The 27,546-nt window shown below is 39.9% G+C and overlaps 1 protein-coding gene across 10 annotated transcripts in view; it reads left to right on the top strand.

Moving 5' to 3' along the window:
- The window catches only part of Dock10 (dedicator of cytokinesis 10), a 258,799-nt gene that overhangs the window by 155,695 nt on the left and 75,558 nt on the right, over nucleotides 1-27,546 (top strand). For all 10 annotated transcript variants that reach the window (XM_085838639.1, XM_021165780.2, XM_085838674.1 and 7 more), the window contains exons 8-18: nucleotides 4,899-5,082; nucleotides 7,395-7,480; nucleotides 7,782-7,865; nucleotides 7,974-8,129; nucleotides 13,884-14,105; nucleotides 14,304-14,426; nucleotides 15,703-15,785; nucleotides 21,179-21,301; nucleotides 23,975-24,054; nucleotides 25,648-25,835; nucleotides 26,395-26,460. In XM_085838639.1, the coding sequence (XP_085694765.1) occupies nucleotides 4,899-5,082; nucleotides 7,395-7,480; nucleotides 7,782-7,865; nucleotides 7,974-8,129; nucleotides 13,884-14,105; nucleotides 14,304-14,426; nucleotides 15,703-15,785; nucleotides 21,179-21,301; nucleotides 23,975-24,054; nucleotides 25,648-25,835; nucleotides 26,395-26,460 (1,395 nt within the window). The remainder of the gene's footprint in view (nucleotides 1-4,898; nucleotides 5,083-7,394; nucleotides 7,481-7,781; nucleotides 7,866-7,973; nucleotides 8,130-13,883; nucleotides 14,106-14,303; nucleotides 14,427-15,702; nucleotides 15,786-21,178; nucleotides 21,302-23,974; nucleotides 24,055-25,647; nucleotides 25,836-26,394; nucleotides 26,461-27,546) is intronic.

Raw genomic sequence — 27,546 nt, 5'->3', positions numbered from 1 at the left:
CACATGGGAGTAGTGTAATTTTGAAATAAAATGGATTTAGAAGCCATATATAGTCCTCACATTTTCCATTAACAAATTCTGGCACTGACTGAAGAGTTGTATTTCCCATTATAGTAACAACCAGAACGGTAGTTTTAATATTTAATATATTATCTGATATATTTGATGGGGTACATGTTACTATTGTCCTGTTTATCAAAATAGAACTAGGAGAAAATGTGTCTTTCCCAAGTCACAGAACTAATAAGTGACAAAATTAGGTATGAGGTAGAGGAATTCCCAAGATTATAGGAAACAGTCCATGAGATTACTATATTTACTACATACAAAACTAGCATATATATGTATGTATATATATATATATATATATATCATCCTACAGAACTTACATGGAGAAAGAAGCTCAAAAATTATATGCAAACATGAACAGTTTAATACATATGTGTACATGGATCATTGGAAAAACTAGATATAGGAAAAAGTATGCATTTATCACTGAACGATGCCTCATTCTATTATATCAATGATATATTATTTCACATTATATTATAGTCACACATTTCTTCCTTTAGTCTATTGATACCTTATTAAAATGTAAGTTTAGGAGTTGGGGGGGGGGATAACTTAGTCAATGATTGCAGAAAAATACGAGGTCCCAAAGTAAGATTCCTAGAAACCCATGTAAATGTTGGGTGCCACAACAGGCAAATCAAATCCTGAGTCTGCAGTGTAAAATTGGGCAGATCGTTGAAGCTCACTGACCAGCCATCCTAGTCAAGTGGCTAATTTGCAGAGTCAATGAGAGACTTTAACTCAAAAAGTAAGTGGCTAGCTATTGAAGACACTGACATTGATCTTTGGTCTCTACACACATGCACGTAAGGACACATGGACTCTTTCACACAGAGACATGTACATAACTCATGCACACACATGTGCACTTACACACACACACACACACACACACACACACCAGGGTAGTAGGAAGGCCTGAAGCAGGACACATAGAACGTAAAGTCAGCAAGGGAAAGCACTTTGTGTGAATATTTGATAATATTGTGTGATTGACACTTGATAAATCTTGTTTCCTGAAAGAATGGATAAACATAAAGAAAGTGGAAAAGATGGAAGCCACCAGAATCCCAAGTCTGGGTGGGATATCACATGTTAGATCATTCTCTTTTGGTCCTTGTAAAACAATTCCAGTAGCATAGCAGGCAGAATGCGGGACTTAGTTTGGGTAATTTCCCTCTTCACCTCTGAGCCTTCTGTTGGCATTCGTACTTTCCTTACAGTCTATATCACTAGGATGATTCCAGGTGAAGAGAAGACCTTCTGCAGACTGTCTGCCACCATTCCCTAAGCATGGTATAGAGCCATAGGACACGCATTTCCTATTGGTTATGAAGCTGGGTAGTGTTGACTGGGCAAAGCTTTATGTCAATGACAGAGGACACTGAAATCAAGAAAAAGAAGGGAAATTTGGAGAGTATAAAAATTCTCATTACTTCTTCATTGCTATTCCAATGACAATTGCATGTTGGAATTCAAGTTTTGTACTGATTTTTCCATGTTTGCCTTTTCTTTATGGTTGCTCTACCTGTGATTGTCTTTGGCATTACAGAGAGAGGATCAGAAAGCACTCCCATTGTAGACATCACCCCCAGCATCACCCTCAGCATCACCTCTGACATCACCCTCCCACCCCCAGCATCACCCTCAGCATCACCCCTGACATCACCCTCTCACTCCCAGCATCACCCTCAGCATCACCCCTGACATCACCCTCCCACTCCCAGCATCACCCCCAGCATCAGCCTCAGCATTACCCCCAGCATCACCCCCAGAATCACCCCCAGCATCACCCCCAGCATCACCCTCAGCATCACCACCAGCATCAACCCCAGCATCACCCTCAGCATCACACCCAGCATTGCCACCAACTCTGCCACAAACTGATGTGCGCTGCAAGCAGCTCTGTCTCTCTCAGACTTGCAAGCACAATGCCCATTTCATGTATACATATCCTGTTTGAGAAACAAGAATCTGTTATACTTTGCTGAGTTTTTTAAAAAGATAGGTATTTTAATAATAGTTTTGAATTATTAAAACCTTGGCAACCATAGTCAACTCATCTGAAGTACAAAATGCAATTTAGAAAGTCATGTCTTACTTCTAAAACTCGATTTCAAAGCAAATTGCAGTGGATCCACTTTTAATTCTGACCTAGAGGAAGAGCTTAGGTAGTTTTACAGCTTGCCCATGCTATTTTCAGTCTTGGGTGAACAGATTCCACTCTATCAAATTTCCAAACAACACTAAGATTTGTTTGCATTGTGCTATTCTTCAATTTTGACAACATCCAAGCAGCAGTTATAGCCCAAACTCTGGACACCCCTACTTCTTTCCTGAGTATCCGTTTCTATTCCTTTTGTCATGTGAAGCAATAGGAAACCTGTTTCCAGCCCCATTGTCTTTGCCTGTAGAGCCCTGTTTCAGGAGTCTCGGGCAGTCTTAGAGACCTTTCTGCACCACGATTTACCAGAAGGGATTGTCAGGGTGGATGGAGGGAGTCTGCCCAACCCTCCCAAGTAGAGCATTTGGAACTTTGCATTCCTAAGATCTCTGGACACTAAGTTTGCAGCTGCTTACTTTCTATTTGAGCTCCTACCCTGCTGGAATTGCTATCAAAATGCAAATCTTAACCCTTACTTTGTTTTGCCCAAGTAATTCTACTCTGTGCCCCTACAGAATCTAGTATCTCTTTTTCAAAGCCTTTACACAACGTTTATGTATGTTTATCTTCCAATTTTATATGTCCAGGGCTAGCTGTTTAACATTTATCTCCTCCATTGTGAAAGCACAGAGACCAAGTGTAGCTTTGCCCAGTACAGTGGGACAACATAGCCAATCTTTCTGTGCAGTATACCATCAATTACCGGACTAAATGCCAAAGGTAACAAGTTAGCTTCTGTACCCGGGACTTGTGAACTGTTAGAGAGCCCGGCCTGTGAGTGCATCAGTCATTATAAAGCAAGCATAACCTTCGACCGTGATACAGAAAGTGGAGCCATGAGCTCCTGGGAAGACTTGGCAAAACGGCATAGGCTCAGGTTAAGAACCAGTTCTACTTTTTTACGTGTTATTGATTTTTAAGCTTTATTGCCAGCTCTTCCTTCTTCACTTCTGGAGTTTCCATTGTCTCCAGGTTTATGTGTTACCTCACTGTATGTTTTCTCGTACATAGAAAAGCTGTGACTCCCTGTATCATGAGAAAGCTCTTAAGTGTGTGATAGTGACAGTGGTCATTCAGCCCAGCCGAACAGGTGACAGTAGGATCCCAGATACAAAAGTGAAACAGGACCCTTTTCCCTATGGCTTTTTGCTGTGGTTAAAATCCTATGCCATTATTCAGGACAAGTTCCATTTTGATTTTACATTTTTCATCTGTGGTTATAATATATAAAATTCACACCTGCTCCTGTGTGTGCCCCTCCTTCCCCGTATCCTTCCTTTTACAGATTTCAATGTATACATTACCTTCTGAGGGTAGACTTCCTTGACTACTCAGTATGCAAATCAGCCCATATCTTAACTCTATTCACCACAAAATATTCAATTTTTCCACTGTTAGTTTGGCCATTCCTTCAATCACATATGCCTTCACAATTTCCCCACTAAAATATCAGCTTTAAGAGATAGATTACTCCATTTCCTTTGTAAACTACAAGTTATTTTGACCCCTGTGTGAACTGTTACAAATAAAACTATGCAAACCTTCACAAAAGCATGATTAAAGGATATTTATGTTTGTCAAGGAAGATTTTTAAAAAGAATGAAGTATGTACTTTCAATTTATTTTACATACTCCAGATGTCAAGTATCTTTGTTTCCATATTCTAAGCTTGGAAACTGAATAATGTTTTCAGTAAAGATTCAACGAGAGAATATAAATCATGTTGGCACCTAAGGAGCAAATGCTCATTGTGTTTGGAGAATACACTTGGTATGGCGTTCATTTCAGCAAGAATTGTATTACATGGGCAATCAGGGAACTACAGCACGGCCTCATTGGCTGGTCAACAAACATAATGTAGAGGTGTCAAATTATAGAAGAACAAGGAGCTTGGCTTGGGCATCATTGTGTATGGATGATCTTTGGGGCATTTAGACTTAGTGAGAATGAAAAGAATTTAAAGCAGAGCCAGGAGTTTTGTTTGGAGAAATGGCAAGAGGAAAGAGCCATCGGAGTATGGAAATATGCAGAGGCTAGTGGATGGAAGGACAGTCAGTTAAGTATGGAAATATGCAGAGGCTGGTTGGTAGGTAGAAAGATAGTCAAGCATATTCTGGGGTCCAGGGAATTAAAGTATTTTAATCTAATTTATTTTATTTTATCTATTTTAATAATTTATTTTAATAAAGTAATGGCTGACATGCCAATATTGCTAAAAGGATAAAGTAAGGTGCAAAGTAAGAAATGTCCCTAGAGTACAAAGACGTGCTACAACTTGTTAGCCCTGTGTCAGGTGCTGTCTCCAGAGTATGAGAGTCAGAAAACTTACTAGTATGGATAGCAGTTAGAATTTAGGAGACAAAATGAAAGTAGGGATCTCAAAGCAGTTATCTGAAAAAGGCTCCACACTTGGGCCTAAGATAAAAAGCATTGAGCCAAAATGCCATCCAATCAACAAAAACAGACATAAGATATTTTCAGTACGAAAAAGTTCTTTTAAAAAAAAATGATAATCCAAATGATTGAACTCCTGTAAAGCTCTTTTTTGTCTCATAATGTTTTTGTCTTCGTCTCCTTGCCTGGATGGAGACACTAGAATCCCTAGACTGCATCAATGTCTCTCTGTCTGGTGGCTAACTGTTTTGTTGTCTTTATACCACAGAATAACAGGCTAAGGAAATATGCCTTCGAATTGAAGATGAACGACCTGACCTATTTTGTGCTGGCTGCTGAAACAGAGTCAGATATGGATGAATGGATCCACACACTTAACCGTATCCTGCAGATCAGTCCCGAGGGCCCACTCCAGGGAAGGAAGAGTGCAGAGCTTGCTGAGCTGGGGCTAGGTAGGGGCTCAGGCAATCATCTCCCTGCTTTGGCTAAGTGTTTAGTTCACTTGGATGGTTAGTAGCCATGGGAGCTCTCTGGCTGGACTCAGACATTCTTGAGTTCCCTGCTCTAAGAAATTGATCCCAGAACTTAACTTTTACTGGGTCATTCCAACTGCTACACAGTGGTACAGTTCAGAATTGACTGGAAGGGACTGAAGACCATCACCCAACAAACAAAGTTGGATCTCATATTCCAATAACTCAAACATCATACACATTTCTGATAGGAAGATCTTATAGAAGGTACATTTTGAATTTGGGGTTCATGTTAAATTTAATAAGTGCAATATTTTGTCTTCAAGAACAGGCATACTTTACTTCCTCTTAGCTTCCTCTTATTCATGCTGTTTTGATAGTCTTGAGGTCAGCTGATATGTGAAAGTTCCAACATCACTCAGCACACTGTTTTTATAAGAAAATAAATAAATCTGGAAGACTGGTTCAAGTCACTAAAGTGCTTGGCAGGCAAGCATGATGATCTGAGTTCAGATCTCAGCACCCATGGAACACTCCGGGTGCAGCAGTGTACACTTACAAACCCGGTGCTTGGGAGGCAGAGATAGGACCACCCCTGGAGCTTTCTGGACAGCTTGTCTATCCTCATCAGTGAGCTCAGGGATCAGTGAGAGAACCTGTCTCATGACATAAGGTGGGAAGTCACCAACGGATACTTCTAGTTTAATGGCCAAATAGGTCTTTACTGTTTAAACTAAATGGGTTACAAAACCAGACCTCGTGAATCAGAGGAAAGACTAAGAGTGGTGGTGTAGGAGCAACTGGACAGGAGAGGAGAGAGTAGGTGAGGATAATCAGAACACATTACATGCGCGTCTGAAATTGGCCAATTAAAATATTGATCAATAAGAACATAAGATGGGAGCAACTGAGGAAGACAATGGACATTGTCCTCTGACTTACACATGTTGTAAATATCATGGGGGGTACTTCACTTAGAACATGTACATCTTAAATAAAAGACCATTATATTTGTATAAATACAAAACCTTTGTATTTATAATAAGCTTAAAAGCACTAGAGCTGGGAAGATATTGACCCTTTAAGCTGTTTTGTCTACTTCCCTGTCAATAACCCCAAAATACCATTTGCCATGTTCCCCTGGGCTGCTCCTACTCCAACAGGCCAACCCTCAGGGCCAGCACTCATGATCCACCTACATGATAGTGACCTCTTTCTTTTCCTTTCTTCCTCACTCTCCTCATGATCTCTACCTGAGACTCCAAGCCCAGACCCAAAGCCCCACCTACATCTTTTCTGCCCAGCTACAGGCTATAGACATCTTTATTAACCAATCAGGGATAACATGGACGGGACAGGACTTACACAACAAAAGCTGGTGTACATGAAGATCTGCTTATCTTGGAATGACAAAATCTTGGAGTTCAGAATTTAGCATTTGAATACATGCAGCACCAGACTAACCCCCTACACAAATATATACATATGTAGGCACACATGAACATGTACACACACACATACACACAATATTTTTTCTTTTTTCCAGTCTAGTTCCCTCATAAGATTCTACTCATGGTTGTCAAGGAGAAGGAAAAATAAAAAACAAACAGAAAGAGCTAAACGTGTAGCAGTCTTAGCTATGTAGATGGGAGCGTCTCTTCCACAGGCTCAGTCAGTGTTCCTCACACAAAGCCATGCCAAGATATTTCAAGACAACTGTGAATTAGAAACCAAAGTACAGCCATTACTGAGTTCTACTTGCATGCCTCCTAAAGGGAAGAAGTCACAGATAATGAGGAGGAAAGCTATCACTGGGTTTTCCACAGCTACCATAGGCTGTAGCCAGTGTTTATATGAACTTATTACTTACTAATTGTCAAATGGAGTGTGCATGTTTGCAGTGTTCTACAGAGTTTTATTTGTTCCAGGTAAAAGATGGGCTCTAACTAAATCCCCTGAAGGTAAAAGTTAGAAAAATATTTACATATTTGAGAAATTTTTATCAGGTGTTGTTGAAAGAAGCCAAGGCAACCAATACACGTTAGCATCTTTAGGATCCAAAGAGCTCAGTCATACAGAATGCTAGGATGGTAAGAATCCTAAAATGACTGTCGGCAAGTGTCATTTCTAACCCCCCGATTGCTCAACAGTCTAGTATATTGTAGATAGGACAAAAGGAGGGCTTAGGCTCACCAATGTCCCTCTGAGTCACGATTTTAATCCAATCCTATACAGGAGGGAAATTTATGACCCATATTATTAAATAACCTGTGTTGTTCTGTCTTTTCAAGATCCACTGGATAATTGCGTGACTTGTGAATGTACACTGGAGGAAACAGATTCTTCAGAGAACAGCCTACATCCTGACTTTGCAAAAGTAATGAAGTTGGCAATATATTTGCACACATATTTGAGTTACTCAGTGCTTTCACGGAAAAGATGTCAATTCTTTCCTTTAAGATTTAGACTAAAACACAATCTTGAATTTTTCATCAATCTAAGAGTTTTACTTAACATGACACAACTCTTGAAAATAAGAACATGCTTTTATGAGATTTCCCCTGTGTTGGTTACTTAAGAGTAATAAAACTAACGGACTGTTTCTTGGTCTTTTGGGGTGGTTATGGGGCTACATGGGGAAGTCTAGACACCAGGGGATAACATGGGTCTCTCCACAGTACCTCACAGAAACCGAAGACACTGTCAAAACAACACGAAACATGGACAGACTCAATCTGTTCTCCCTGGACCCAGACATAGACGTAAGTCAGTATTCTGAGTAGAGATGAACTTGACCCACATAACTGTAGATTCTGTGATTAGTGTTGGCTAACAAAGACTTTTGATAACCTTTTTTTTTTTTTTTTTAGACTCTGAAGCTTCAAAAAAGGGACATTTTTGAAAATGAGTTGATGATCAAACCCTTTGAAGAGAAAGCTGCCAAAAGAATCATGATCATCTGTAGAGCTCTCAACTTAAATCTTCAGGGATGCGTTACAGAGAATGAATATGACCCTGTAACCAATGTAAGTTTCTCTCTCATTCTATCATAACCAGCAGGCTTACGTCATTCTATCCTAGCCCAAACTTTTCTATCCTTGCTAACCTCAGGATCTGGCATCTAGTATGAAAAGAGTCTATTTGCCAGCACTTCTCATATTGCAAAGGTGCAGAAATTCTGAGGAAGAATCCTATAGATACTGCTATAAAATTTCCTTTTAACTTATTGTTTAAGATACAACAAAGGGCCAGGATTCTGGAGTCCTTTGTGCACAGTGACCACAGTTGTTTCCTACAACACTGTTTGTATGTCTGATGATAGTGAAGAGGATGTTTGTTTATTTATTGTGATGCTGAGGCTAGGACTTACTATGCAAGTGCTCTCCCCAGGAGCTCGGGCCTTTGGTTTTATGAGGCAAGGTATTACTGAATAGCTGAGACTAGCCTCGAACCCAGATCCTCCTGGTTCTACTTCCCCAAATGCTTGGGATGACAGGTGCATCCCACCATGCCTGACTCAAGATGGCTTTTAAACTGGCATTGGGGTTTTGCTGTTACTTGGAGGAAAACCTGCTAACAAATCCACTCTAAGATTTCATAGTATTCCTGCTCAGAATAAGATTATGTGATAAAGCAAGTATAGACATCTTGAAGAAACATCAGGAGAGATGCTAGTCAATCTTTCAGTATGTTTTTCTTCATTCTCTTTCAATGCATCCTATTGTGACATCTATTAAGTTTCAATTGCTGTCTCCCAGCCCAGAAAAGAAACTTGATTTTTATGCTTTTGGTACTCAAGCCGTATATGTCGTAGGAGGGGCAGGAGGGGCATTGTTCACTTGCTTGGCTTTTCCAACGCCACCCATGCCTCCTTCATGAGTGGAACTAACTTGATGAGTTGGGGCACAGTGGGCTGCAGGAGACAGTGAGACCTTTTGTCCTTAGCACCTCTGTTGTCTTTAACCATCCTACATGCTACTGTAGTAACAATAGATCCATATTTTTCCTGTATTTGATGAGGAGAATTCATTGAAATGGTCAACTTGGATCAGATCCTCCTCGCTTTTCAGCTTAGGAATTGTGGCGTGTGCTCAGATGTCTTACCTCAGTCTCCCCTATGTAAAAGGTATTCAGTAGAGGCAACCATTTCAAGGGGTCCTGTGATAAACAAATAGGTAATCTCTGGGAAGCTCTAAATGTTCAGTGCAATGTTAGCATTCATTCAGCTCAAAGAGGTGACTATAAATGAAAATATAAATCTGAAGATCTAGTTTAAGCACTGACTTGAAGAGAACCATCTAAGATGGTCTGCACCCATAGAGAAGGGAACCAGTGTGAAACATTTCACCATGACCAGCAAAGCTACCACCAAAGGACTAAGATGAATTTGCTACTATTGGAAGAGAGACAAACCAGAGAAATGTGGGGTGAGAGGCTGACAGAGGACAAGCCCACTGTGTGATGGTTCTGACACCATGCAACATGAAGAAGAGGGTCCAGTAGGCATGGAAGCAGATAGGTGCACTTTCCATGTAGAAAAACGATAGTAGAAGGAACCAGACCATGCCTTCATGCTGAATGTAAAATAAAGCAAAGTGCCTAAAAACTTGGTTCGTTAAAACCATTTGGAAATTTAAGAAAACTTGATCCAATAATTTAAGTAGAGCCACTTAGTCACCATATTACATAAAAATAGATGGGCTTTGTCATTTTCTACATTGATCTATACTAAAAATATAAATATTTTAAATCTATGGTGTTTTTATCCAGCACATCCAGTGCAATTTAAAAATCCATTCTGGAAACCAAAAGTCAAAGAAAATGGCCATATTTTTAGATGTGAGCGCCACGGGACTGTGAAAATATCTGTTTCTCTACCCCGGCCTCCTCAGTAACCACCAGGGTTGATTCTGCTGATCTTCCTGGCTAAGAAGATAGAGCTAACCCTCACCATTTGACGGGTGTCTCTCCTGAAAACTACATATGTAGTTAAGAGCACAGCCTTACCTGATAGAAAGATAGACTAGGACATACTAGTAGCTGCCTTCCTCTGGTTAAGACATGTGTGCCTCTCTACTGCCAAAGACATGCGACTCTTCCCAAATAGATCATGTTCAGAAACTACATGGCTCAACTGGCTCAAGTCTCAACAGTGTAGCTCTTTGGAAACATTTTATTTTTATTTGATTCCATTTCATCCCGTGTGCATTGGTATGTTTTATGCACCTGTGTATGCTTACCTTGAGTCATCTACAAGAGCAGCCAGTGCTCACTGCTTAATGAGCCCTCCCTCCAGCCTCCTGAAAACGGCTTTTCGGGTGTGCTCTTTTGTGTCTTAGGCCAAGAGGTTTAGTTGATTTTGAGCATCTCAAAGATGTTTTTTATGTAATCTTACAGTGGGTGCACATATTTAAAAGATAACGTAGGAAATTACTTTTAACAAATAACTTCATTGCACATGTTAGTAATCATATTGAAATCAATAAAACAGCCTCATTTGGGTGACAGTTTCTCACTGGTTGAAATTTTTGTTTTGTTTTGTTTTGTTTTGTTTTGTTTTGTTTGGAAACTTCTGTGTGTTTGTATAGCAGCATTCTTTCATTTATGGCTGTCTTCAACCTCATTCCTACTTTGATGTCATGTTTTGAAGGCCAGTCTTCCACATCTCAGGAAAGCAAACTGCTCCATTTCATACCTGAGTGTCTGCAGCCTCCACAAAAGACTCCTTTGTGATGAGGAGGCAGACTTTGACAGCATGCAATTTTTCTATCAATCAAACAGAACATCAACTTCTAGATGATGGTTTTGTAGCATGGCACATTTCTTTGAAAGTGGGAATTGACTCCAACAATCCAAGCTAATTAAGCCGTTTCATTGGAGCTAGCTACATTTAAATGTTCCTGTTCCTGAATTCTCAGAGGGAAGCCTAAGCCTCTTTAGCCTACAACTTAAATTATCAGGCTTTGAAGGTGTTCTGTTAAACAAAGCCATCCAGAAAGCCAGCCATTCAAACAGTAAGGCTTGGCATTTTTGTTGCAAAGGTAGATTGGAAAAATAAATGAATCCCCACAGGAGCTTTCATTTCTGACTATTATTAACGGAAATCATGTATTTCCATTCACCAAATGGGAATGAAAGTCAAAACACAATAATCCAGGAAAAAAATAATGATTTTTATATCCTGACCTTCAAAGTGGTTTTTGCGCCTCACTAATCTCTCTTTATTTTTGCATTTTCCATTTCTAGCAGACTACAGTTACCACAAATGAGGAGTTTTTCTAAACTAAATTAAATTATTAAAATCAAGATTTTACTTGATAATTGCTTTAAGATAAGCATGAATGTGTGCACGCGCATCTGGTGTTGTGTGTGGATGTGTGTGTGCGGATACATACTTACACAGGAGTCAGTACACACACACACACACACACACACACACACACACACACGGAGGCCAGATGACAATGCTGGGTGTTGTTCTCCACCTTCATTTTTGAGACAGAGTCATTCACCGCTTCTGGGGCTCACTGATTCAGCAAAGCCTGGCTGGCCAATGAGCTCCAGAAACCTTGCTGGCCTTACCTCCCCAGCGCTGGGATAACAGCGGCCTGCAGCCATGCCCAGCTTTTTATATGGGTCCTAAGATTTGAACTCAGGTCCTCATGGTCTCTCAGCAAGCTCTTCACTGACTAGGATGTCTCTGTAGCCTCAAAAAGACTATTCTGAGCATCATTTTAATTTGGAATTCCATCTCTCATAGTGCGGGAGTTGACAAGCATTGCTATCATTAAATAACTCAGCAGTATCTCGGCTATACATTAGTCACAATGATACATCTCAAAGGACAGGAGCTATTTCACAAGACTCACAGCACCAGTCTGTACCTCAGTGTGTTAACTGAGCTACATCCCTTTATATCACTTACTTGTTCACAGAATATTGGCAGAAGACAAACTGCAATTCATGATTAAGGAGCACAAATCAAAGTAAAAAGATACTGACAATCTTTTAGCACCCCCACTTAGTTGCATAGCTATGAAGTCACATGCATTTTCATTTATCTAGTATACTTAATTATACGTACATGTATCTGAGTATATGCAATGTGTACATAAGTATATGCACCTTTGTTTATTTTGCCTAATTTTTACCCATGAGGTTTCACTTTTCCATGCTTTTGCCTTGTTAGGGGACACAGAGGTACAAATACTGTCAGCACTCTACCTACCACTGACCCACACCCCCATCCCTTAATCTGTGTTGATTGTGACACTTTTCTAGTTAACCATTCTTTATCCCTTAAATCTGTCTTTGTTTCTCTGATATTTTTGGCAGCATTTTAAAAATTTTTTTTGGTCTTTTTAGAATTGTGACATTAGGTGAATGGGACAGCATTTACCTGGACTGTGTGTGGCCATAGGTTTGACATTCAACACTGCAAAGGGAAGGAAGGAAGGAAGGAAGGAAGGAAGGAAGGAAGGAAGGAAGGAAGGAAGGAAGGAAGGAAGGAAGGAGGGAGAAGAAGAAGAAGAAGAAGAAGAAGAAGAAGAAGAAGAAGAAGAAGAAGAAGAAGAAGAAGAAGAAGAAGAAGAAGAAGAAGAAGAAAGGAAGGAAGGATGAAAGGGAGGGAGGGAAAAACATCTGTACAAAGACTGGCAGAGGTAGAGTGTGACCATTGGGAGCCTACACAGCGGTCATCTTACTGAGAGCTCACACTGGCCAGTAAGACTGGGGTACAGTCAAAAAATAGCAAGACCATGAGGGTTGTCTCAGAATACATGCCTGCAAATACAGCTGATGATAAGGGGAAACAGTGACCTTAGGGTCATGAAAATTGGCCAACAGCAGGAGGAAAAGTTAAAGTTAGCAACACGGCTGCTGAAAGTTGACCCTGGGGCTAGGAGTGTAGTGAACTTCAAAATGGGTAGAAGATAAAGAAACTAAACAACATCTTTCTAAAACCCTCAGCTATGATATTGACTTCTTTTCAGGAGACTTCCCATCTTCTCTGACAACAGGCCCTCTCACAGGCTGATCCTCATCTATGTGTCACAGTATCTCATTCATGAACATATTAAAAACACATAGAGCAGGAGGAAGCATGGAGTCAATAGGAAATACATATTATTATCATTCCAAGCTGTGAATTTAAAATATCGAAAAGTTCCGGTTGTGGTAGTAGTGCACCTGGATAGAATTTGATGAAGGAGGCAGAGGCAGGAGGAGGCCATTTCTGGGCTACACATTTAGTCCAGGACTAGCACAAATACCTTTAGTCCCTGCACTTGGTAGGCAGAGATAGGATCTTTGCATTTGAGACCAGCCTGGTCGAGAGAGTGAGTTCCAGGGCAACCAGGGCTGCACAGAGAAACCCTGTCTCAAAACAAACAAAACCAAAAGCCAAAACAGGGCAGGGGGGGGGGGGGGGAGGAAGGAGGGACAGAGAGAGGGAGGAGAGGAAGGGAAGGAGAGAGAGAGGTCTGAAAAGCAGTTAGACTAGTGAAATGTTTCTCAGCGTTCCCTAGAGACTGGGGTAAAGGTGTTTTCTTTTGAGTACAGGGGAAACGGAGACCTCTTGGATGTGTGTCTAGGGTCAAGAAACAAATTAGATGAGCCCTGGGCTTGGAGGCCTCAGCTTCAGGGAGGGACTCTGGGCACTTCGCCCTGGGTTATAGAAAGGTTGCTTTCTGCCTTCCGTTCGATTGTGTTGTGAGGTGCGGTGGTGCACAGACTGGTGGATCGGATCGGCAGAACCATCTGGGTTTTTGTTTTGCCCACAGATTGAGCCCTTTTTTGTGAGCGTGGCGCTTTACGACCTCAGAGATAACAGGAAGATCTCTGCGGACTTCCATGTGGACCTAAATCACCCTGCTGTCCGGCAGATGCTCTCGGGGACCCCACCGGCCTTGGAAAACGGCAATATTGACACCGGTACACCAAGACAATCGGAAGAACCTCACATAAAGGGCCTTCCAGAGGAATGGTTAAAATTCCCAAAGCAGGTTGCGCTTTTGTTTCCTTGTGATGGGACAGAAAAACCTTGACTTTTAGATTGTTCTTAATGATAAATAGTCCATACAGGATGGGCAATTTCCCAAATAAAAATTCCTTAAAGCTCTCATATTTTTAAATGACATCTGTGGAATGTCTTCAAGGTGGCTTCTTTGGTAGTTATTACTCACTGCTCTCTTTGGACACAGGCTGTCTTCTCTGTGAGTGATCCACACTCTGAAATTGTTTTGGTGGCCAAAGTCGAAAAAGTCTTAATGGGAAACATCGGGAGTGGTGTTGAACCTTACATCAAGAATCCAGACTCCAACAAGGTAATGATTATTTCTTATAAATACTTTCAGTCATTTTACAGAGATAGAATCACGCTGTATTCCTGAATTATATAATTTCATAAATGTATGACTTTCAACATTAAACTAGCAGCATAATTAATATCTACCAGAAACTTTTAAAATTATACATCTTTTCGTTTTTGTCCTTTTGACCCAACAGCATAGACTCTGATATCTATGAATTTATTAGTAGAAATAAACATAAATTTGGATATCATTTTAACCCCAAAGATTGAAGTATTTACAATAACAAAGTTAGGAGTCAGGATCAAGAGAAGGCAATTTGCTAAGATATCAGCAAGCTAACAATGGGCTCAATGCCAAAGACAAATGATTACACACTAAATGTAATAATAGTGAAGTGCAGAAGCTAGAGATGGAGATAGTGTGAATGGCCTCTGTAGTAAGATCAATGAAGGCTTTCTGTTTTCTTCATTCTATCACCTTGTTATTTCAAATAAGCAAATTATGGAGTATCACTGATTATTAAAAAATAAATAAAAGTATATATTTGCCATACAAAGGAAAGATATCAAGGAAATCAATTGAATTTGAGCATGTGCAACAACTTAGGCTGGAATTTCACATATTTAATATCATAATGCATAATTATATATTACATATCTATGGTGTGTTACCTTCAGCAAACTATCTCTTCAGACCACATCTAGGCTCTTGCCAGCTTTTGTAAATAAAATCTTATTGACAATCAATCACACCTCATTTATTGCGTAGAATGTGTGAAACCCTGGATTTGCTCTAGCACTAGAAATGGAAGCACTTCCTGTATCAATGGCTACCTCTTAGCTATAGCAATAGATTTGAGAAATTGTGGCAGAGAAGGCAGGATCCACACAGCCCTTCACAGAAAAAGTCTTCTGATGGGGAAAAGATATGATCTAGTACCAATTGTGAATATAAATTTGATAACTTTCCACTCAAGATTTTAACTTCTCTTAGCTAAACAGAAGGGAGGAAGGATGGCAGGAAGAACAGAGGAGCGGGTAATAGTTGATATTTCAAGACTATGGGATAGATGTTCTACCTTTAGAATTTTCAAATGAGAAAAGAAAGCCAAGAATTCTACAATAACTTGAACACAGAGGGTCTTGTGTATAATCTGTGAGCCAATAAGGAGAAACTCTATAGAGTTTCAGTAGACAACAAAATGGAAAAAAATAATCGCTATTATTTCATATGTGTGGTTTGTAATTGGTTATCCCTAATAATATTTTATTTACTTTTTTCCCTTCAGTTTGCACAAAAGATTCTAAAATCCAATAGGCAGTTCTGCAGCAAATTGGGGAAATATCGGATGCCATTTGCTTGGGCAGTGAGGTAAGGTCCTACTTTTCGACTCTCAGAATAGAAATGTACTTACAATATGCATTAGAAGCTATGGCTTTGAATGCCTGTGGATCATCTGATGCTTTTTAATGAAGCCACACCTAGAGAAATAACACAGTATCATCTTCATAGACATCATCAACTCTGCAGAGACACACTTGACTCATTAGTTCAGGGAGACAGCATACACAAAGGCCCCTACTTCATATTCAATGTGGACACGGCCAGATAGACTGGGGAAACTTACTAGTACAAAATCAAAATTATAGTTTTATAATATGTAACTGCTTTAGTGAACACAATCTTTTATCAGTCCAGAGAGCCTAATGGACAAAGGAGGGATAAGGAGGGATATCAGATACCTTCCTGTGAACCTGCATGCTTTCATTTATGCATAGAGCTCTGCTTTGTATGGATGTCCAAATGAAGCCATCAAGCTGATCATGTAAGCTGTCTTTGCTTTGGATGTAGATTAGCACAGGCAGTTATGTCCCCAGCTGACTCTGATGGAGATGTTGAGTTCTGTATGCTCAAGCAGAAGACCATCCTTCCCTAAGTGGGACCCCTGTGGAAAATAGGCTTTGCTTTCAGATCTCCTGACACATCAAATCCTAGTGTCCTTCGCAGTCTCTTTGCATCTTTACCTAGTATAAGAATTCCTCAAAGGAGGGAAAACTTGGCATAGACTCATGACAAAAACAAAGATCAGCAATGAACAAGCTGAATTAAAAGGGGTTAATTACAGGCCTAGTAGAAAACTTAGCCCCACTTAGTGAATGTTAATAACATTATCCCAAAGGTAGTCACTTCATTAAAAATTCAAAGCACAGAAGGAGAGCTGACCTGAAGTGTATTCTTCTATTCACGTGGCTTCCACTGGGAAACACATTCAGAGAAAACCCACCAGTGTGTGTCAGAATGTTGTGGTCATTATTTAACATTAAGGACTGGGATATAGAAGCAGTGGTGTGGAGCCCAACACCAGTAATGCAAGAAAATTACTGAAGGCTGCTCAAGTACCAACTTGCATTCAGACAGCCTTGCAGCAAGGGTGGATGAGCCAGGCTGCAAAGCCTGGTAACCCAGCCTACCTGTCAAGGTCAACTCTCTGTTTATTGTGTCATTGAACAAGGCTCCTCTTTGGGTCCTGAGTCTCATCCATAGGATGGAGCAGCCAATACTTGCTTCATGGGCAATATCTTCTACTAACTTCAGATGTACAAGGATTTGGTATAAAATATGTCGTGGATATTATTTTATCTCTCCATCGCTACCTTTCCTTACAGAGATAACTAATGGTAGACATGAAAAACATGTTACAGACATTGTCATTATTACTATTATTGCTGGAGGTCACTTGTCAAGTTCATGTTCACGATCTGTAGCTCCCCATTTCTTGTAAATTTGGTCCAGTGAAGAAGAGTGTGAAGGGTGGAAGTAAGTCATGTGTCAGTTATTGGCAGAAGTGACATCCTGACTCTGAAATTGTCAACAAACTGTCTGGAAGACAGATGGCACTTCCATGGCAGCTGAAAGTGTCATCAGCTTTTGGGGTAGTTATTTCTAGGAAAATAGAACTATCAAAACTGCAAGCCCATGCTGGATGACAGCTCAGTTAGTGCTTTGGCTGTTGTTAGGAACTTGTACAAACCACCGGTGACTTGTATTTACTTGAGTTGCTCGGGTAAGTGCAGGGGGGGGGGCGATGGCTGATCATACAGAGATTATGGTTTCGTAGGGTGCTTTGGATTACCTAGCTTCAAAAAAAAAAAAAAATCACGCAGCCACCCAAAGTAGCAACCCCTGCCCCACCTTCCAGGGCAAGCATTGCTTCAGCTAAGAGTTGAAGGCTAGCAGTCACTCACATTGTTCTGGAATAGACCAGCCCCATGGCATAGGCGATATATTGTTGGTCCTGCATGTTCTCCACTGGCTTTTGCTCTATACTCTTATTTCCAGCTGGCCCAGCTCTGCTTCTTCCTTTGGGGTAATTCAGATACTTTTACAAGCTGGGTGAAATGAAAGGAACGCAGCAGCGTGGTGGGTTCACAGGAACTCTGGTCTTGAGTGCTGGGGGTAGGGATGGGGGCAGAAAGAAGCCTTCTCTGAGATGGTTTTCAGTGTTACAGCTCTTTATTCGCGGGTAATAGGGCTATATAAATACTGGGGAGTGAGTAGGAGGCTTTGAGGTAAGTGAACACTACTGCAGGGTTCCCAGGTAATGCTCCATTTGCATGAAAAATGTGTGCTTGCTGGACACATCCTTATAGGGAGAGAGGAAGTTAAACCTGGCATCTGGCCATAGTGCTATGTGACCACCTGAAGGTGAGCCAGAGGGGGGGGGGGGGCGGCGTCAAATGTGTACCATGGTACAGGCAGGCCCAGAACAAGGAGGAAGCAACCTTTACTCCTGCCAGTCTCAAGCTGAGATTTTCCGGGTTTGGACATGGCTCGACCTTATTTTTGCTCCAGGCCCACTCCCCAGGTCACATGGCCCATTGTGCTCCACCATTTCCTATCTTGCAGTTTGTTTCACAGCATAGCTCTGAGTGTACCCTAAAACATTTCAAAGCAACTGTAGTTAAAAATAGTAGCATTAACAGTTACATGAAACCAGATTTTTACCCAGCTGCCGCAGTACACACAGATCTCATTGCTGTGAGCATCTAATTTGAAATTTATCTGGTATGTTCTCAGACTGGGTACCAGCTGTACTGCCACTTTGTATCAAAAATATTATCCTTCCAATAGGTGTAGAACACACACACACACATACCATACACACACATATATACATAGTTGTGCATACACACAGTTGCACACACACACACAGTTGCACACATACACACACACAGAATATTTTACGACTCACAATTAGAAAAGAAGGTGAATTCACAGGTGTGCCCTACTGCAATTAAACTTTTCCCATACATATCAACTGCAGGATCATAGGGGCCCAAGGCCACAGCAGGACCACCTCGCAGATTCTTGTACTCTGTCTCATTTAAACTTATAAATGATTAACAGACTGTTTAATTTTCTTTAAAGTCAATCAGGACTACCACTAAAATAAATGTTCGTTCTCATATCTGTACATCTAAAGATACTCAGTGCAGTGATATCTAAGATTCTCATGCTGTCAACGGCCCAGCAAGTGGTGGTCCACCTCTGCTTGCATCCTTCCAGTGACAAGGCTCCTAGTACATGCCACCACGTCCTTGTCTCTGCCTTTCTATAGTTTTATTATTTGATAGTTCATTTTTATAGGGTTTTTTTTTTTTTGCTGCCTTATGAATTCTAGGTAAATGTGCTACCATTGGAATACAACCTCAGTCCTTAAGGGGTGTTTTACTATTATTAATTATTATTATAAGACAGGGTTGTCTGAGTGGCCCATCATGGCTTTGGACACCTGTTCTCCTGCTGTCTTTACTACCCCATTGCTGAGATTATAATCCCATGTCCATGCTAGGCCCTAACAACCACTTTGGACTTTCATCAGCTGTATTTACACAGGCATAGAAACATCTAAATCCCACATGATGGTGTGTGCCTCTAATCTTAGCCCTTGAGAAGATGAAATACAAGGGTCAAGCGCAAAGCTTTGTGTATACCTCATGAGCGGCTATTCCAAGTGAAGGATTTCCATAGGCCAACTGTGGATAGGATCAAAATGGAGTTTACACAGCACATAGATTAATGGAGTCATGGTAATTCATTCACTGAAAAAGACTATTATACTTTTGTGGGGGTTTTGTTTTAAGATTTATTTATTATTATACATAAGTATACTGTAGCTGTCTTTAGACACACAAGAGGGTATCAGATCTCATTATGGATGGTTGTGAGCCATCAGGTGGTGGCTGGGATTTGAACTCAGGATCTTCAGAAGAGTAGTCACTGCTCTTAACCACTGAGCCATCTCACCAGCCCAAGACTATTATTCAAGTTGAGTTTATCACTCCCCTCTTGTATTGAGAAACACAATGTATTGGTTTTAAAATGTCAAGTACTTGCTCAAATGGCCTTTAAAGTATTTATGCAAAAGTCATTTTTTAAGTTAAATGCCTTGTAATTCTTATCACATTTTAATGCATTTATGTTGTGAGCATGCACAGCTTGCCACAGCACTCTTGTGGCTGTCCGAAAACAAAGTGCACAAGCAGGTTCTTTCATTTCACCATACGGGCCCAGAAACCACAGCTGGCAGACAGGGTTGTCGGCAAGTGCCTTTACCTGCGCAGTTCTCTTTAGACCTCAAGTTAAAGCTTTCTAGTCTGTTTTCTTGATGCTATTTCATTAGAATTTTATGAAGGAGAGATTCAGTTGATTTTTCCACAGTTACTACTTAACAACAAGAATATCAACAAAACTGTGAGGAGACAATTTCAAGGAGTCTAAAAATATCATTTGAATACATCTCTAACCCATTTCCTTTTTTCCACGTTATTTTATACAAAATGTCTATGGCTAATATCAGTTTCAAAGCCATTTCAGCTACTTTATTGAAATATTTGATCATTTAAATGGTGATAAGATATTCTAGCTAAGGCTCTTGAGCTAGAAGAAATAAAAATCCAACGTTTCTCTAATGTTGAAGAAAAGGCAATTATATGGGGGCCTAATTTTTGATGCAAAATAAAGATGGGGAAAACTGCATGGGAAGGAAATATTGCCTGACCCCACTTAATAACTTAGACAAAAGCAACTACGTATTTTAAGTAAGGCGCTATAATTCCAATGAAATGGATCAAGGAAAGAAAAATAACATACATTAGCTGTATTTCATGCTAAATACTGCCTGATATTTCCTGCATGTATCCTTATTTCTGTCCAAAAGTTAGAACATGGGCTCATTTATCTTCACAAAGACAGTTTAGGAATCTGATTTTCAACAGCCATAATTACAACCTGATTCCTCTTACACACTCATAAGTTCTAACGCTGCCACCCCAAGTGCATTAGCCCCTTCTTGCCCGAGTTAAGGTCTCTTGAAGGAACACTTAAATGGAGCACTTTAAGAAATAGCTCATTCAGTGCAGGGTTTGCCTTGCAAACATGAAGACCTGAGCCTGAGCCTGAGCCACAAAACCAAGCTTAAAAATTCTCGACATGAAGAGGCATGGCTGTAATCATACCACAGGAGAAGCAGAGACAGGAGGTTAGCTGGGGCCAACTGACTGGCGAGCCTAGGCTCTTGGGTGAGTTTTAGGCCAGTGGAAGATCTTGCCTCATAGAACAAGATGGATAATGTGAGTACATGCATTCACATGTGTGTGTGTGTGTGTGTGTGTATGTGTGTGTGTGTGTATGTGTGTGTAGAAACACACAATTTATTAAGCAATAACAAAATACAAATCTGAATAAGCATTCTTTCCCGGCAGATCTGTATTTAAGGACAACCAGGGGAATGTGGACAGGGACTCACGGTTTTCACCACTGTATAGACAAGAAAGCAGCAAGATGTCGTCTGAGGACCTCCTAAAACTGGTGTCAGACTACAGAAGGTAGGATATTCTGGATATCCCTTTATGTACTTCAAGCTGTTGCCACGCTGATTTCTTCTCTCTCCGTAATAATACCTCATGCTTTGAGTCTCAACTATCCAGACAGCCCCAGAAACAAATGGTTTTCTGGTGACTTCCTTCTTGTCCAAATGGTGCCACAATCAAGCAGAAGATTTGTGACATGTTGGGCTATATTATCTATCCATCTATAGCTCTGTGACAATAAACCCCTCCCCCCTCCAAAAAAAAACCCCACCAACTTGTTGTCTGGGAATAGCATTATTTATGGTACTCCTGATTGTGTGGTTTCTGTTTGTCTCTTCCACATATGATATTGACTGGCAGAGGTGAGTTGAGACTGGAGAATCAGCTTCTACCCCACAGGAACTCTTGAGATGTGCTGATGCCCTGATGATACTATATATCTTACTCTAGTAGGGTCTAGCACAGAGAACAACCTTGTTCTCTTTAGCCATGTACAATGGTTCTGTTTCTCCTGCCTAAGAATTAGCAAGCCACTTATCAACTAATTTTGTATATCCCTCAAAAATGTTATGATATGATTAAACATGTGGCCACTATAGCTTCAGCAAATCATCTTCATCTAGTAACGTAGAAGGGATGCCTACCAGTGTTTATCATCACCATTATTATTATTATTATTATTACTCATTGAAGTTTTTAGAACATACAATTAGGATGAGAAGTAGACTCTTAGGCAAGACCCTCTACTAATCTCAGTTCTTCGAAGTCCAGGACGAGCACTGTAACATAAGACCTTGCTTCACATCACTCACTCATCAAATATCCTGGTCAAAACTTGTACCCAAGTCTTCACAGGACTCCTCAAGCCACCATGAGAAAATAAAAGGGAATTTCCCTGTTGCCTTTTTGACAGTTCCCTAAAGCATGGCAAAATGTAATGCTGAGCATAATGAAACATACAAAGATTTAGGGATGAACTGATATAATAAACAGCAAAAGAAACCCTGTCAACCCTCTTTTTGCCAGGGAATACAAAATAATTATAATGGCACATAAGTTGTACCTCTAATGCACAATGAAGTGCTGACATTAGGTTAAAACTGGCATTGAGTTAAAATCTCTATTGGGGACCAGTTTCTGTGGTATAAATTAATTTGTCATTGCTGACTTCAAGCCACCAACATGGTTCACTGAACACAGGGCTGGGAAGAGAGGTAAAGAACCTTGGGGCTCAAATATGGTGTGTAGATTAGTTCTTTTCTCGAAGAATACCTGACCAAAGCAACTTAAGAAAGTGGGTTAGTTTGGCCCGTATTCTTGGGAGTTATAGTTCTTCGTGGAACAGAAGACACAACGACAGGAACAGCAGTCAACTGGTGACATTGCATTTGTGTTCAGGAAGCAAAGAGTGAACAAGAAAAGGAGCAAGGAGCAAGGAGCTGGGCTGTAAAACTCCAATACCCTCTTCCTCCAGGAAGACTCTACCTCCTAAAGGCTCTGCAGTCTTCAAAGGGTGCCACTAGGGGGATCCAGCAAAGGAAACAGAACTGCCAGAGAGTCAAAGAGTGAACATGCATAATGATGGGAGGGTTGGGGGTGGGGGGAGCCTACACATGTAGAGGCAGTCAGCTCTTTGTTAATGCAGAGGGCAAAATTCAAGCTCTTAGCAACTGTAGCAACAAAACTAGCTTTGTTCTCCGACATTCTTTTTTTTTTTTTTTTTTTAAACTTCAGAATATAGTGTGCTTATATTTGCCTGCATACAGAACACTCAGCCAGGAGAATAGGTGTTTTCTTTTCCACCAGTCATTTTGTCAACATGATGACTGTGTAAATCGCAATGGTAGCATTTTCCCCCTTTTGACATGATTTTTGTCATTTAGCTGGAGTCCTCCGCTTATTAATTATAATTTCCAATTAAAATTTCCAATTTTCTTGGCTAGATAGTTTACATCATTGACTCATTGTTTAGCTATGAGTTACAAATAGAAATAAAATTTGTTTTTAGTGGATGTGCTGATACATGTCATAATCTGGGCACTTGAGAGGCTCAAACACAAGGCTGGAGAGTCCAGGGCCAGCCTGCTCTACATAGCAAGAGTCTCTTAGAAAACAACAACAACAACAACACCTTAAAAGCCTCTTTAAGCCCTTCCCCACAGACTGAGAACCAAGATCACAGTGTGTTAGTGCTGGAGCGTGAGGGTAGGGAAACAGAAAGGGATTGTTAGTGGTTTGTGATTAGCCCAGATCGAGGTTTTTTTTTCTTTTTCTTTTTCTCTTTTATTGAATATTTAAAATCCACTTCAACAGTGAAATGCTCAAGCAAATTCAAATAAGTCTTATTGACAAGACCATATATCTTACTGTTATACCCGTTTGGTCTCAGGAGTAAATGAAGTCAGAGAAAATAAGTTTAAGGTATTATTCAGGATATCGGTAATGTGATTCCTCTATAACTTTTGTTTTTATTTATACGAGCTTTGTTGTATAAGAGTTAAACTAACCATAGGGGGAGAAATCAATACACTATTATTTCCTGTCTATTCTTTCTCCTTCTCAAAGCTCAGAATTATAGAAGATGGATTTTTCTGTGAAGATGAAAATAATACACTGTGTGTGTGTGTGTGTGTGTGTGTGTGTGTGTGTGTGTGTGTGTGTGTGTGTGTGTGTGATGTCCTTTCACAGAGCTGACCGGATAAGCAAAATGCAGAGCATCCCTGGAAGCCTGGATATTGCTGTGGACAACATTCCCTTGGAGCAGCCAAGTATGATGTCCGTGTTACCTGTGTCACACTGCGTTTAGAGACTTCCAAGTATCTTGTGCGGGAGGGCTGTTTGCTTTGTTGGTTTGTCAGTTAACTGGCTGGCCTTAAGGCTTGGTTTGTTTGGGGATTCTGTCTTCCAAACTGGAATTGGAGTTCATTATACCATAGGAATGTGGGGCTTATTTGTCGATTGAGACAGACAGGGAGTACATAATGGAAACTGTATCCTAGATAGCCTAACTATCATCTGTTATATAAATATGGATTTAATTTATCCAGCAAGATTCTAAATTATTTACATAATCCTTGATGCTGTAGAGTGTCACAGGAATGTGGTGTCAGATTCAAGTACACAAACAACTGATAGTGAGAGAATTCAGATTCTATCTAGTGTCCCTGACACAAGTACAGACTGGCTCTGCCATACCACACTGCCATAAATTGCTTTGAGTACTGGGCATAGCCATCTAAGAGATGTTATACACATAGTGTCTACCTCTTCTGGGACACGGCAAAAATCCTCCTTTTACTGACCTAAAAATGAGGATTTCAGAATGCCGATAGAATCAAGGTTTCCTGTAATAAATGATAACTGGGTCAAAACTTCTGACAGGGACTATTAGGCTGGCCATCTATCATGATATATGTCCACAAATCACTGTAATATAAACTATAATGAGAATTCTAACTTAAGCTCTGACCTCAAATCATTTTTACATTGATTGATGGAGAACAGCAGAGGACAGGCTATTTCCTCTACGTGACTTAGGGAACAAGGCTTTACTGCCTACAGAAAAGACAAAACAACGGAAGAAAAAGCTAAATAGTCTCTTTGAAAGAATGGTATGGTATTAGATAAATTTGAGCATACAGAAATATTAGATAGATTCCTGATTAAATACTAGAATTTTTATCTGGTTTTCAAGGATGCATAGTCCATTGTTAGTTTTCTCCCAGTTCAAGAAGATTCTCTGTAGAAAGGAAAAGCAGCAGGCCATTCTATCCTTCAACGTAACCGTTTCCACCTTCAAACACTGGAATAGCAGAAGTTTTGACCTAGACATTCCTAACCATCTTTTCTTTATTTTTTTCCTTAGTTTGTTACTACAAAGATAGAGTTTTAAAGGTGTTAAAAATTGAAAGGAAGGTAATAAATAATATACAGAGAGAGGGCTGTTCATCTGTTACTATTATACTAAACCCACTGAATAACTTTTAATCTGCCATGCAATCATATATATATATATATATATATATATATATATATATATATATATATATAATTTATAATAGCAAGTGAAAGTCAACAGGTTACTCTTTATCCTATAAAATTCTATCTAGTATAGTCTATGTACAGGAAATAATATGAAAAATATCAGTCCATCTCAAAGATTTACCATGCTTCTTAGCCATTACTTTCAATACTCAATATATAATTTTCTTATCCCCAAAGTCAACATCTCACATTTCCATGCTCTTGGAACACAATGTCAAGTTTCCATTTTAGGTGGATTCGTGTTAAAATATGCTAAGTGTTGCTCACTTTTGAAGACCCATATTAAATGACAAACTCTTATTTTCTGATTTTTTAAGACTGTGTAACATCGTCCTTTATCCCTGTCAAGCCCTTCAACGTGACGGCTCAGTCAGAACCTACAGTGGAGGTGGAAGAATTTATTTATGACTCAACAAAGTATTGCCGTCCATACCGAGTATACAAAAATCAAATTTATGTATACCCCAAACACCTCAAATACGATAGCCAGAAATGCTTCAACAAGGTATGACACACGTTTCTGAGACATTGACTTCTTCACAGTCCACCAAAACTGAACCACACAAGATGGTTCTTGAATGAGCATCTACAAATATCTATGAGCTAAGACTTGAAGGAAATGCTTAGCCAGTGGTGGATTCATTCTAGAATTCACTTTAGGATCATTTAAAGAGGAATCCACTTGTAGAATCTCAGAGGGTTACAAAAGATTTGTCTTATGTTGCTCATTCTGAATCGTTTGAACATGCATGATTGTATAATGCACTAATAATTCTTTCTAAAATCAGCCTGACATAAATTTGATCTAGACTATTTTTTTTTAGTTTCTTATAATACTTTTAAAATAGCATGCTTAGTCCTATGCTGGAAGCATTTTTGTTTCCTTTAAAATCTCTCCAGATCCTGCTGTTTCTGAAGACCATGGATGTCACAAGACAATGTTGGCTATTCTACATTTTTTTTAAGATTTAAATAGAAGATGCTTATTTTAAACCCTTATATTGTTTAGGGTGTTATTTAAAAGGAAATTATCATCCCCATTATTCCCCTCACTATAATTTCAGGCACGGAATATAACTGTGTGCATTGAATTCAAAAATTCAGATGACGATGGAGCCAAGCCCATGAAGGTGAGTCAAGCTATCTGAGGACACAGCATGAGAGGTAGGGCAACCACCTTGCTCTTTTGCACCACAGAGGGATATTTTATATGAGTATGGTTAAATCAGGAGCAATCCTGGGCATTGGTTTTAGATCTCCTGAAAATGTCTCTGACTTTACAACCATCACTAACTCCATCTATCAAAAATGCTAGTCTCCCAGGGCTCTTCACCTCATGATTTAAAAAAAGGAAAGTGATTAAGATGTGAAATAGTCTACCCAGTGCACAATTAGTTCACCTCTTGGCTGTGCATGCTTGATTTGTAGCAGTACATCCAGTCTGCCTTCATACAGTCTTCACAGAAAGGTTACTATACCCAGGCATATTGGATAATGCAGGATGTCCCCAGAGAGCTCATATTTATGAAGAGGCCTGTTGCCTAATGCAAGATGCTCACATTTATGAAGCCCAGTGCCCAAGGGACTCTAAAATAACAGTCCAAGTTGTTGATCACATGGGTTAATAATGTCACTATTTTGACCTGTAAATCTTTAACTGGGTTGCCTTCTCTAGCATTCATGCATGATATGAACTATTTCTGGTTTGTATTTTAATTTTAAGGGTACCAAATAACAACAAAAAAAAACCTATAAAAATAAAGAGAAAAGTCTATGCTCACATCTTCTAGGTCACAGTGAATCAGAGGGAGGAGGTAGAGAATAACCAGGATAATGTCTAACCATACCATTGCCTCAGCTATTTCTCATAATACCATTGGGTACAAATCATACCGGGATTGATGCTACCGAGAGGATTGTAGCCTTTTCCAAAGAGTGACGATGAATTTAAGATTGAGCTAACTCATATAGGGTAAAGAGGTATTATCGTTCAAGATAATCTTAAGCCACTGTGAGCATCCATAATTCTACAGCATGAGTATCAGGAAAGAAAAACTAGCATGTGATGACATTGTTAAGCAAAGGCAATGACCAGGTAGAAAGCTCAGCAGTTCAGCCAGAGCAGGACTCCTAATGGAGATGAACTTGGAAAGAAGGACAATAGCAGGTGTGTGGGTTCCCTGCTTTGTTATATTCTTAACACCACATAGAGATAC

The sequence above is a fragment of the Mus caroli genome, unplaced genomic scaffold (genome assembly GCF_978045245.1).
Source record: "Mus caroli unplaced genomic scaffold, Mus_caroli_1 scaffold_1, whole genome shotgun sequence".
Classification (NCBI taxonomy): Eukaryota; Metazoa; Chordata; class Mammalia; order Rodentia; family Muridae; genus Mus; species Mus caroli.
This window is presented reverse-complemented; position numbering and strand designations above follow the sequence as displayed.